The sequence below is a fragment of the Sturnus vulgaris genome, chromosome 3, assembly GCF_052056855.1.
Source record: "Sturnus vulgaris isolate bStuVul1 chromosome 3, bStuVul1.hap1, whole genome shotgun sequence".
In the NCBI taxonomy this organism is placed as follows: domain Eukaryota; kingdom Metazoa; phylum Chordata; class Aves; order Passeriformes; family Sturnidae; genus Sturnus; species Sturnus vulgaris.
Window position 1 is genome coordinate 70,388,060 of NC_142245.1, and position 13,501 is coordinate 70,401,560.

A 13,501-nucleotide genomic window follows, 5' to 3' on the forward strand; every position below is an offset into this window, starting at 1 on the left:
TTCACTGTGTTGCACTTTAAACTACACTGAGTAATGATAAATATCTTATTTTCCAATTAGGTCCACAGGCTTTATACTGGATGGCTTCCCTCGTACTGTAGATGAAGCCAGATATTTGTCAGACCGAGGACTCTGTCCTGATGTTGCAGTTTATATTGAAGTAGAGGAAGATGACATTCTTGTCCGTCTTCTTCCTCCACGTCTGAAAAAATGGAAAGACAGACGGCGTAGAAAAAAGGAATATAAAAAGAAATTGAAGGAACTAAAAGCAAAATCAAGGGTAAGTTTTTAAGAGTAAGTAAACCCTATGGCATTTTTGTTGTTTCTACAGGAGAGGTCTGAACACAGTTTCTGAAACTCCCAAAGCTGTGAAGAGCACACAGAGTAATAGATATTGTAGCCAGGAGACACAGTCCTACACATGCACAGCATTCCTAGGCTTACTATAGAAACAAAAAATAATTTAGGGCTACTTTCCTCTTCTATGCAATTAATGCATGTAGGAGTTTGGGCATCTCACAGCCCAAGAAAAGTAGCTGTGCTGCCAGATAAATGGCAGTCCTGGAAAGTGTGGGAAAAAAGGCAAGTTGATGGAGGGAGTGAATATGGTCATAAAATCAAATAGACAGTTCATGCACTGTAGTATTGTTGCATCCCAGATTCCCTGAGCATGTGCTGTTGGGGTGATCAGCAGAGTGTGTCTGTGTTCCCAGCTCTTATACTCTGCACAGGAATGTAGTAACTCTAAGCCACATTCTCAGTGCTGTTGCAGCTGCTCTGTGTGCCATTCAGATGAAGCTGTGCCTACTATTGAACAGATTAAAAATTGGTTGAGGTAACCTGAAGCTTCTGTGCAGACATTTACATTTGGCACATGTAATACATTTAAGGTTCCTCACTTTCCATAAAAATGAGACAAGGTACTTCACATGTAATATCAGGAAAGGTCTGAGCATAATTACTACAGAGCAGCTGACACACAGGAAATTAGGACAATGGAATTTGGGACAAGAGTCATACAATAACATTAATAACCCTAAACAGTCAAAGGGAACACCATACATTTACTACCATATTCAGTCACCCCTTTGCCAAATGGCAGAAACCACCTATAAATTTAGAAACTCTAGTTTTTAGTAGTTTACCAATAAACCTATTACTATATTTTTAGTGTGATAAAAATCACAGTCTTTTTTTTTCCTCCAATCTCAATCTCAGAAATTGCCAAATTAGTTTTTCTAAAATATACTTACATGTTTGCCTAGTAGACTGGTATATCTGGTCTGCAACATTTCAAACTCTAGGTAGTATTTTTTTAACATTAGAACGAACTGGAACAGAATTTTAAGGTGTTAATTGTAGATTACATTCCCAATTTTCAGAGAGGAGCTTTTATTAGTCTTTTTACATCTTTTTTTCACTAACAGAATGAGAAGATTGCCAGAAGAAGGGAAGAACTTTTAGCAGAGCAACAAAAAAAGAAGCAGGAGGTAAGAAAACAACCTAATAAGATAGTTTTTAAATAGAAGCGTTTGCATTCATACCATAGAAATTTCTAGAGCTTTTCGTCATAGACTTCAGGTCAATGTAGAACAGTAACATTATGGTATACAGTGAGAAACTTTGACTTTCAAAGCTAATTTTATATTATGTTTAAATTTCTTTAGAAACTGTGGATTCATGAAGACTAAAAAGTATTTTAAAAGAATTCTCCATATGTGCTTCAATTCAGGAAAATACTTATGAATGTATTTAATATATCTAATTTGTAAGCATAGGAGTAGCCTCACTAATTGAAATTAGGCATGTGCCTTTAAGTACACTGTCAAATCCATGATTAATCCAGAATAGAATTGTACCAGGATTTCTGCCTAAAGTCAATGACATAATATATTTATAAATGCATTCATGTACTACTTGACTGCTCATGATATTCTGTCAGCTACACTTGCACCAGACATGTTTGTTTATAACGAAGTCCTGTCAAACTACAATACCATGTCTGAAAAAACACTCCTCTTATTAAAACTGCAGTGTAGCTCTCCTGGTTTTTTAAGTACTCTTGGAACTGATATGATGCTTCACTGTATGCACTATGCAATACTGCTGTATTTTCTCCTGAAATAAGATTCTAGAATTTACTAGATTTTTGCATATGATAAAGGATATCCCAAAATGAGGTTTTGTTGAATTATTGGCTTTTTAAATTTGAAAATATACAAGAATACTATATGTTCCTTCAAAATATCTGTATCATAGATATGAAATAACAAAATATTTTGTCTTTATAGGCTTTAGCAAATAAGGATAATGATGAAGCTACTGAGGAGGACGAGGAAGATGAAGATATTGAAGCTATACTTGCAGAAGAGTTTTTAGAAGAAGAAGAAGAAGAACCAGAAGAGGAAGAAAATGAAGAAAATGCTGTTGAGCGCATGGAAAATGAAATTTCAGGGAAGTTTGAATCAGAAGTAGAAAGGTTACAAGTTGTTCAGGTACTGATACCACTGCTTATTTTGTTAAATTATATGATCGCATGAAGAAGAATTTCCATATTTATTTTTTACATTTAAAAATTACAGTGCCTAAATAACCATGCTCCTGTACTCATGATCTAGGTATGTGAACAAGATGAAGACTGTACTGAGAAGGTATAGACTTTAAAGAGTATATAATTTATATGATGAATATAGTAGAGAAAAAAAAAAGAAAATTTTGGGTAGACATATCCAGTCTTGGTGTCATTTCATTTTTGATAGGTCAGTTGACACAGGCAACCAACCTGGAGAGTTGTGACTGTATGAACAATATTTCAAAATAATTTTTGAGGCAAAATTGTCACTAGACAGCTCTGTTTTTAAATGCAGTTCCTAGTTGTTGGTGATGAAACCAAATGTAAAGAAAAAATCCAAATCTAATCTCGGTTAAGATGCCAGGTGTTTGGCACCATTCCCACACCTAGTGACATAATTTTCTTGAAATCAGTGCAATTGCCTATGGCGAGGTAACCTCATCTAACACCAGGTATCTGCAGTGCTAAGGCCACATCTAAGGCAGTAGGTAGATCGGTAACATTTGCGTATTATCTACTAAGTATCTCACCTCAGAAATAAACTAATCATGATTTAAAAGAAGTTCTATCCACTGACCAGAGAGGTTTACAAATCCAGATAACAATACAATATTGTAGCAGTGTGACACCAAATATAGAAGTTTAAACTCAGTGGGCAGGAAGACCAATTCCCATCAAACTTTGCTGATTTTTGTTACCTGAGAACATGCTTAAGAAATCCTTGATAGTTCACAGAAAATCTTGCCGTCAGTCTCTATTAAAAATCTGATTGCATTTATGATTCTAATATTTAATTATGTTTTCATAACCAGGAAGAACTTGAAAGGTTTTTAATACCACTAGTTGAGATCAATGGAGGTCGGAAGCCTCGCGTTGTGTGCTACCAAATATACAGCAAGCTGAAATCTCTAGTGGAGAACCGGAGGAGCATTTTTGAGAAATGTTACCCAATAAGTTTGCCACTTGCACAGAAGATGCTAGTTTTCTCATATAAATTACTAAGTTCTTTTGGTCAGTGGGATCCAGTCAAGGTAATGTTCTTAAATGGCTGAAGAATATTTTCAAGAGTTGACACTTTTTAAAAATGTATTTCATATTAACAAGATGTTATCAGACAGTAGCAACTAATACCAGAAATATTTAATGAAAACCACAGTACTGAATCATAATTACACCACTGAATATACACAAACTACAGCAAGCATTAATAATAAAAGTTGTTGCTGTTTTCAGTGTTGCAGCTAATTTAAGAGAGGCGTTTAGTAAAATTTGTTACACTACCATTGGTGACATGATTAAAGGTGATATTGAATGAGAAAGAAATGCCTGACTCTTAATGATACACAAAACACAGGACAACAGAGAAGGTCTTTAAACCTTCAATAGTAGTGAGAACAAACTGAAAGGATTTGGAGTATGAATTTCTAATAAGCCACACACACAACTGCCCACCAAACCTAGTAGTGGCAAAAAATGTTAGATGTACTTAATTCATTAGGAATAATTCTTTCTTGTCAAAATTGAAAAATTCTGAAGAGCAACAAATCTATTTCCATGGTATTTTACTAGAGATCCTGAAAGTTGAGGTCAGAAAGTACTCATCACTATCCTCAAGGTAGGAAATGAAATGTTTGCAGGTAATTATTTTGTTTTAATGCTAGGAACAAAACCAGATTGGATTGTGACTAAATAAAAATTAAAAAGGAAGACTAATTGAAAAAAAAGTCCAATGAACAACATACAGAAAGCATGAAGGCCCTGAAGGAAACATACTTTGGCCTTCATTTTACTGTGCCAATTAATCTAACCTTTTGTATAGCATCATGTTGGGTCTTCACCTGTTCCAGATCACATATGTCTCTCTTTAACTTTAGGATCAGAATCTTCATTCCTTCATGGCTGCATCAATTGGCATCTAATAATCTAGGTACATACTAATTAAAGTAGATATGTCTACACTTAGGTCATTTCCAACTACTGAACCACAGTTTCTGTGTTTAATTGCAATTAGTCTCTACAACCTAGTCCTTGCATTTTGTTGTATCAGATTTCACTACATTTTTGTATTCCATTTCTCCCCTTCACTTCTTTGTTCTATACAGTGTTTTTTACTAACCAAAAAATACAATTTAGTTAGAAGAAAGAAGTCATAGGAAGCTATTGGCTAAAATAAGAGTGATGTCCTCACAGTGAAAATGTACAAGCTGATAAAAATGAAAGGGAAATAGGATAATTTTGAGGGCATTTTAGGATAATAATAGAAATTATAAAATTGATTACAGACTGGAAGATTTGGAGTAGAGAGGCAGATTGAGTATATGCCAGTTATGTTGAGATTAAATTTGGGCAGGAGGGGAAGTAGTTATGCAACTGATTAGATAAGCAGAGAATAAACATTATGAGCTGAGTGAAGAATGGAAGCAGATATGCAGTAGAATAGACTCATGAAATCCATAAATTGAGGGCAAGCACCCTGAAATGAGTTGGTGCAGGAATCGGAAACTAAGGATATGAGAAGAGTCTGGCAGGACAATGCCACACAGTAGAACAACCCCATCTCTAGCTGTAATAACCAGACCAACCTTACTGACTCCTCCAAAGAATAGTAATAAATTTGTGAGGTATAATTTTCTTTGACAAGAAGCTGACTTGGCACTTCCCTATTTTTTGATATGTATGCATGTAACTACTGGGTTTTTTTCCTTAATGTATTTCAGTTTGCACAATACAGAGTCAGATTTACTGGACTATTTTTCCAAGGTTCTACACTGGAGGAAACAGCTTTTTTAAAAATGGTAATTTTCTCCACCTTCCTTTTTTTGTTGAAGAAAAGTCAGTGTTACACATTACTCAGAATTACACTTCTGAGTCCCTTTAAAATAGTAAGGTGAATGCCATCTGGTCTGGGCAATTTTTTTCTACATATGATTTTTCTACATTTTGTTTTAAAACATCTTTTTTTGACACTTTAAGATAGTCATGTTCCTGTTGCAGCCCTTCTTGGAAGAAACTAAGTTTTCCCATAGAAAAGAGTAGTGCAAGGAATTAATCTGGCATTACTTCAATGACTATTTCTGACAGTTGCATCTCTTACATGTCAATGATTCATCAACACTGCAGATTTTTTAGTGGGCTGTCTGATGTGTTTGAAAAGATTTCATCAGCAGTGCATGTATTTTTCCAAGAACTTTTTCAGCTTATCTTGTTGTGGTTTTACACTTGACCATAATGTAAGTATTGATTATCTTTTTACATCTTCATTTGTATATGACTTCTGATGAATACAATATTCTCAGTGTATTTTCTGTTGGCAGGCAGGCAGTTGAGTTTAATTCACTGAGGAATAAAATTATTCTCTTTATCCTTTGAAAATTAAAAAATCGATTATGTTAATCTTCTGACTACACTATCTTGACAGACAAAGTGTTACGGTACCACCTACTGGAAATAGCAAGTATTCTTTCTGTCTTCAATGTTTATTTCACCTTTTTGAATAAGAAGTGTAGGTATAGAAGTTTCTTAGATTTGAGCAAAATATTATGTCCATATGTGTGAATTTCAGGATGCTTTGATGGTTTGTCTCATTCGGTTGGTACTACTCTACCTGTCTATAAAGCCACTTCTCTGGGACAGAGGAAGAAGAAGCTTTGTCAAACCTAATGAACTGATTCTCATTTTGTATATTATACAGTTAAGCCAAGGAGATGTGATCAAGCCACAGCAAAGACAGGGAAGTGCAGTCTTTCCAGTAATCCATCGACAATATGTTTATTTCTTTTCAAGTAAAGAAAATAAAGAAACGTTTATGACAAATCCCATCAAATATATTTGTCAGCCAAAACCTAAGTTATCTGTGCCAGTAAAGATTGCAATTGTGGGACTTCCAAAATCTGGAAAGACTACAGGTATGAGCAGTTATCTGTTAAAAAGAAACATTTTTTAATGACTGAAGTTGTATCTGTCCTTACTGTTATTAAAAAATCATAAACCATTAATATTGTTGGTCTTCCTGCTTTTCTTGCTGGGCACAGATTCTTTTAGTTACATTCTCTAGTGTCTCATTTGACAGTCTGATACTTATGCATTGTACATCTGAATTTTATCCCAGGTCCTTAAGATGTTAGTGACCTGGACTTGCACTTAGAAAAACTGGACTTACACTATTTATACCCCTTGTATTATTTATTATTATTTTCTAATTGTTTCTTACTTTTTTCAGTAAGCTAATGTAAAATGGAGAAATAGTCCTAGGATCAAGAATGAGGACCCCAAACTCCCCACTCCCCAGTCTGTTTCCAAATTTCTAGATTAAAAATCCTACAAGATTTCCATTCTTATCCCCTACCCTTCCTCCTCCATGACTCTGTCAATCCACATGCTTCTGCCTTTAACTGGAGGAGGAGGAAATTAATTTTAAACCATAGTTATTGATTAGAATAAGATGTTAGGAAGAAAAGAGACAGGTTCAAATTATCTCATATTTAGGATGAAATTTTGCCATATTTCCCACTTTCTGGATAAATTATGTAACTGATGGGCTATTCTGTAAGAGGAGCAGCAATGGAGGCATATTTTCTAACACACTGTAATAATACTGTAATAATATCTGCTGAGGTTTGTGCTAAATTGAATAGTGTAAGCATGCCCTGTGCATATGTGATGTTGCTTACCTTTAAAGTTGTGACTTGAAATCAAAATATTTTGCAGTTGCCCAGAGACTTGCGAGTGTTTATGGATTCCTGCACCTGTCCTTAGGAGATGCCATCCAGTTTGTGATAAACAACCGGCCAGAGAGCCAGCTGGCACTTAAGGTACAGTCACACCTTCTCCAAGGACTCACCGTACCTGATGAATTGGCCATCCAGGCTCTAGATGTGGCTCTGCTGAATCACGTGGATAATGCCACTGGGTAAGAGTCTTCTTGGGGATTTTGGGGGTTTCTCCAAGACATGCCAGTCCGTTCATAGACATGTTACCACTGTAAAACAGTTTCACTAAAACACATCAGTGGTTTCTGCATTAAGAAAATAATCCGTACAAAAGGAGATTTTTTTTTACAATTGCTCTGGGAAATGAGACTGAAGCATAATTTTCTGCAATTTTCAAGTAACTATATTCCAGTAAATAAAAGTAATATACTTTATGACAGTTAGTTTTTTTCAGTCAATAAGCCAGTATCTTCTACCATCCTTTGAGAACTAACATTTGGTCTCTCTTATACCAAGTCCAGAACCAACTTGGACATGCCTGATTCTCTTTGATCATGCAGACTGGTTGAGTACTGAAGTTGTTTTTTTTTCTGGTTTTCTTAACTGAAGTTATTCAGGAGGAACTGAAACCAGTGAGTCTTTCCACCTCATTCATACATGATCCTAGGCTCTTTCTCCATGACTGAAACATCTTTGAAACTAGGCAGTATTTCATGACATTCAGCTTTTCTTCCCAAAAAGGAGAATTGTTGCAGAGAAAGGCAGTTCTACAATAATCTCTGAAAATTATCTGTGTTTGAGATCAGAATTATTTCAGCTTCTCTTTCATGTTTCTTCTTTTACCTACTTGATTTTTTTTTTAATTTGGTCATAAATTCTTAGGAGTGAAGACTGTGCCTATCAAGTGAGAGCAGTGATGACTTCATGGCATGGGTGTAGACTTTTGTCTCCATGGAAAATGTACTAGAAATATACACAGACTTACTGGTTGATTGGAAATTCACTTCTTATGAAAACTATTTCTCTGTTTCTGTTTCTGTGCAGAGTTGTAATTGATGGATATCCTCTAACAAGAAACCACGTAAACCTCTTGAAATCAACTAGGATAATTCCAGTGAAAATCTTTGAATTAGATATGGATACAAAGGAAGTGTTCAGAAGAGCACTGTTGGATAAGGAAAGCACAAACCGGTAGTGATATTCCCTGATAGAATTCCTTTTATTTTCTGCACAATATTGTAATATCTCTGTTTAAGTGCCTCAGTGCTATACTCAGAGGTTGTATCTAACCTGGAGTTTAACACAGCTGTCTCTGAACTCCATATATGAAAAACACGGGAACCAGTCCCTCTCCTTTCTAATGCTTTGATTTTCATAGACCAGAAACATGGATGTAAGGTGCCTGGGGCATGCTCTGGCCAGATCCCTTTATTGCATGATTGAGATTACAAATGTGCAATGCTGTGCACCCACTGCTTAGTTTAGCTGGTTTTATGAAACTGTACATCAGAAATGTTACCACTTCTCTCTGCTGCTGAAATTTATTTTTCATCAATTATTATCATAAAAGATATTGATACTTAATCTAATAATCCCTCTTTTAAAAACTTAGAGTTCTTTTAAAAATACAGAAATAATGCAGATTTAGTAATGTACAGAATTCAGGAGTTCTAAGCCTTTCAATTCAGTTCATTCTCTTCTTTGTTTTTCTGAGAAGATAAATATTCTGTTTAAAGAGCCGTTGGTTGTTTTTGAGGAAGAACAGTAAGTAGTTTATAAGCAGACAGAGAATGAAAAAGAACAGAACATTCACCTTAAAATTAAATTGTGTAAGAACCTGTTTCTCATTAGAGGAAGTTTTTCTAAGAAGTTCCAGATAGCTTGGAGCATTATTGCATGCCTCTTTCATTTTGTCCTTTTCTTTTTGTCTCTTTCTTTTTATCAAGTAATCAGTACAATGTTAAATTGTTTACTAAAAGACTAAAGACAATTTGCATTGCAAAAAATTAAATCAGTGATGTGTTTTTGAAAGTATTTACTTTAAACTTCATTTTAAATACCAAACTAATTATATTTCATAAGCTTAAGTACAAACCAAGTGTGCAATATCAGGGTACCATTTAATGGTGTATTTGTGGTGTGTGTCAGATAATATGTGTTGAGACATTCCAAATCCTTTGCAAAATAATTATTGAGTTGTATTTGGGACACAAATAGAAAAAGTTTTGTTCTTCATTTTTGAACACGACTGTCTGATCATAAGTACACTGCCTTTCACATGTAGCTGGTAATATTCTTAATAAGAAATTTGTATTTCTCAAATATGTTCTACAGTGTCACATAAGCAAAATTTTTTAAAAAGAACTTACAGTGAACTCTAGAATTTACACCTGAAATTCAATGAAATTATCTAATCTTAACATTTAAATCACTGTTATTTTTCATTGTCTTTAGGCCTTCCTATCCTGAACATGACAGCCCACAGATTCTAGCTATTAAAAATTCCTGTTATAAACAGCACATTGATGATATTAGAACTTACTATATGAAGGAACATCAGAACTGGTGTGTGATTGATGCCAATCATAGCAAATGGAAAGTCTGGAACACCATTCTGCAGGAAGTTCAGGCGGTTGTTAAAAAAATCCAGATATACCTGGAAAGAAGAAAAGAAGGTAAAAGAAAAACAAAGTTTCCCAAAATATTTTTCTTTAAAAAGCTGCAATGTACTATGTGCATGACAACTTCACCTTTCTTTGGATGAGGCTAATTCTTGGGCACATACATACCCTTAAATTCTTCAATCTCATCTGCAGAGATCTTGAAGAGATCTCTTGAAAAGAGTGAAGACAAATTCAACTACAGGGCAGTTTGAGGCCATCCTCCAAAGAACAGGGTAACAGAAATCTGCTAAAGGAAGTCAGAGTCCCTGGTCCATGGTAGATCTGGCAACACTGGGTGGTAAATCACAAAGAGTACCCCAAAGGTACAAGGGGAACTCTAACTTGCAGCTTTACTTTAGTGTTAGTAAAGGAAGAGGGGGGGAGAGGGAAGATGTTAATTTAGAATCTAGAAATAAGCTTAAATATGCCATCTGAGTTAATTTCTGTGCTTTGGGAAGGAGACCACTTTATTCTAAAATGGCACAGTTCCCACTTGGCTTTTTGTGTGTCAGCGCTGGTCAGGATTAAATATGCCTTTTAAACATGTCTGTACTATTTAACCAGAATTCCTCTGAAGGGCAAATATATTTCCTTATCTTATATCCACCTTTCGGCGGATATACAACTTTTACAGCTCTGTGGCTGCACCCCTCTTAAAAATTTGAGTCATAATCAAAAATAATAAAATACACGTAACTTTTACACATCAAGCTTGAAAAAGCATGATTTTAAAGTAATTTGGGTTTGAGATGACATTTTATTCAAGATTTTGAATATATTTCCTCCAGATAGAATGTAAAATTTGCAAGATATGCATGAATAAAGGGGCGGTTTTCATCACACCTTATACTCTTTTTCACCAATGCAAAGAAATAAAATAATAGCTGAAATGTCCCTTAGTGACACAAAAGAGTGAAACAATAAATCATAAATAAGAAGAGTAGACTAATAAGCTGAGCGTGCAGAGTATCCCACATCATTAATAATGGTCATATTTCTTAAATGCTACAAAAATGTTATTTCAATTAATTGGTAAAATGAGTTATAACTTCATTTTATTATCAAATTGCTGTTTTAGTTCTCAATATTTCATATAATTTTCAAATTATGAATTACCTTCTAGACTGAGTAGAATTGTTGGATGTTTCTATGTCTCTCATAAATAAAACATTATTATTAATTGCTTTCATTAACAGGAAAAGCAGCCAGCATTGCTGGTTTATGTATCACTCCCAAGGAACTGCAGAATCAGCTGGGGGAGTGTGGACAGTACTGTCCTGTCAGTCTTGCAGAGAAAGAGGAACTGATTGACTGCTCTGTAAATCCCTCACTGGAGTTCGCTGCAGAATTTCAAGGGCGCTATTACAGAATGGCTTCACAGGAAGAACTGGAAGTGCGTGTTAACAAGCAGGTCAAAAAGGAGGGGATTATGGGAAGAGGGAAGATTGTTGCTTAGATTCTTTGATTTCATACAGAAATAGGTAATATGCAACCTGAGTTAGACCAGTGTTGTTAGCATTCAAGCTTTTGTTCTGCATACTTCTGCTACGAAATACCTAGGAAGACAAAATACAGCACAGACACCATTAAACTAGCTTGTCTTACAAACTGTCACAGATCAAACATTCATTTGAAAACAGTAACTTTCTCCTTTCTCTGTCTGTTGTGGGGAGACTGGCTAAGAAATTGGCTTATGATAGCAATAGATAGTGATGGATGGTGGTTGAATAGTGACTACTTCAACTGAGAGTAAGTTGGAAAAGAAAGTACCCAAGAGCAACAGCAATGCCAACACACAGTTGCATTGTAGAAAAAAACAGGTATCTAAATTGTGTGAGCCAGTCTTCTGGAGTTTGACTAACAGTCCTACAGTGCTTCTTTCATAATAAAAACACTTCTTTTTCTACAGAAATTCTTGAGCAGACCAGAGGTTTATGTATCATCACTGGCATCTCACCCTCTCCCACCCCCACACATGCTTCCAAAGAAACTGACTGCAACAGCAGTGAATGCCTTATTCCCTGTAAAGGCTGAAATGCAGGGATACTGTCCAGTCACTTACCTAGATGGAAAACAGAGGTATGTCACTAGAGTTCTCATAATCTGAATTACAGACTATGTGTCCTATATTAATGCATTAATGAGGAAATATTTTCAAAGTACCTTTTAATGCTGTTCAGGGTTTGGACAGGAAAAGCGATTTAAATTCTCTGTATTGCACCTGTGGCTTTGGAAATCAAGATAAAATCCCCTTTTAATACTTACATGGATATAGGTTCTATAAGAATCAGTGTTAGCTTGGTGTCTTTCATGATGAAGATCGACAGGTACAGTTTGAATTCTCTGTATCATAACCCTTCAAAGGTTCAAAGAAATCTCATAAATCTCTAGTAGATGCAAAACTAGCTATTAAAATGTTTGTAAGAGATCCATAAAGCTCCACCATAAAGTCACACAGATTTCCTCAGTGTGCAAATATTTCTCATCAGAGGGGAACCATAATAGCCATATATTAATAGCCACAGTTCTGTGTTATACCTTTTCAATCTCCTGAACAACTACGATTGGCATTTCAAATGGAGGAGCTCTAAAGAAGCACTATGAAAGTTCCTTAATAAGCAGATTTTGAGGCAGAGGCTCTACCAGATTTTAAACCTTGTAACTGTCAGTCATGTAGTGGAAACTTGGATGATCCAATTGCTATTTATTTTGTAGTTGCTACACTTGCTAAATTACCAGAAGGCTACCAGTAGCTCATGAATTTACACCACACAAATTATGTTTTACGTTTTCTGTGAATGAGTAATTCTTGCTCCATCTCTTCAGATATGAAGCTTTGGTGCCTGGCAACATCGAGTATGCAGCAAAATACCAAGAAAAAGTATATATTTTTGAAAGTGAAGAAAAACTTCAGAAGTTTATGAGGTGAATACACTAACCGCATTTTAATCTTCAGTCATGTCACTGTTTATACTTCTTATAAGTGTTTACTTTTTATCTGGTTAGGTTACCAGAGAAGTACTGGAATCTGAAGCTTCCCCATAAACTCCCTCCAAAAAAAGAGCCAATGCTACTAACAACACTTCCTTTGCCTGGATACCTTGAACAGGCCAGTTTTTGCTTTTCTATTTTAAGACATGATTTTGTGATACATAGAGTATCCACTCAGTTTTTTAAAAAATTTTAATGCATTTGAGTCTTATATTTATTAAGAAGATTATATTAAATTGAAAAGTTTCAGTTACAATTGAGACCAATTCTTTTTAAAGCTTTAAAATAATAGATGTTTGTAGCTTTGATGGAAAAAATACAAGACCATCAGAGGGGGATAATAAGCTGCAGTATTATGAGATAGATTTTCTGACTTAGTTGTTTATCATGTCTTGTAAGAGTATATTTTGGTTTGACTTTTAATACCAGCATGGAGACAAGCTTACCTGGAAAAATTTAAGAGTAGTTTGTTACACTTTGACACATGAATAAATAAAAAAATGATTCACGGTCACAGCCCTCCCAATTTTATGCTAATTTGTTATCTTCTACTATTCACCAACTTA

The 13,501-nt window shown here is 35.0% G+C and overlaps 1 protein-coding gene across 7 annotated transcripts in view; it reads left to right on the forward strand.

The window, feature by feature from the left end:
• AK9 (adenylate kinase 9) overlaps positions 1 to 13,501 on the forward strand; it is a 59,852-nt gene that overhangs the window by 42,297 nt on the left and 4,054 nt on the right. For 5 of the 7 annotated variants that reach the window (XM_088161915.1, XM_088161917.1, XM_088161916.1 and 2 more), the window contains 12 exons: positions 61 to 280; positions 1,428 to 1,490; positions 2,292 to 2,495; positions 3,385 to 3,603; positions 6,264 to 6,477; positions 7,280 to 7,481; positions 8,326 to 8,472; positions 9,736 to 9,956; positions 11,141 to 11,337; positions 11,854 to 12,023; positions 12,771 to 12,869; positions 12,951 to 13,131. In XM_088161915.1, coding sequence (XP_088018041.1) covers positions 61 to 280; positions 1,428 to 1,490; positions 2,292 to 2,495; positions 3,385 to 3,603; positions 6,264 to 6,477; positions 7,280 to 7,481; positions 8,326 to 8,472; positions 9,736 to 9,956; positions 11,141 to 11,337; positions 11,854 to 12,023; positions 12,771 to 12,869; positions 12,951 to 13,131 — 2,137 coding nt within the window. Of the gene's footprint in view, positions 1 to 60; positions 281 to 1,427; positions 1,491 to 2,291; positions 2,496 to 3,384; positions 3,604 to 6,263; positions 6,478 to 7,279; positions 7,482 to 8,325; positions 8,473 to 9,735; positions 9,957 to 11,140; positions 11,338 to 11,853; positions 12,024 to 12,770; positions 12,870 to 12,928; positions 13,132 to 13,501 lie in introns of those variants that run through there. The other 2 variants (XM_088161921.1, XM_088161918.1) reach the window with 2 other exon arrangements.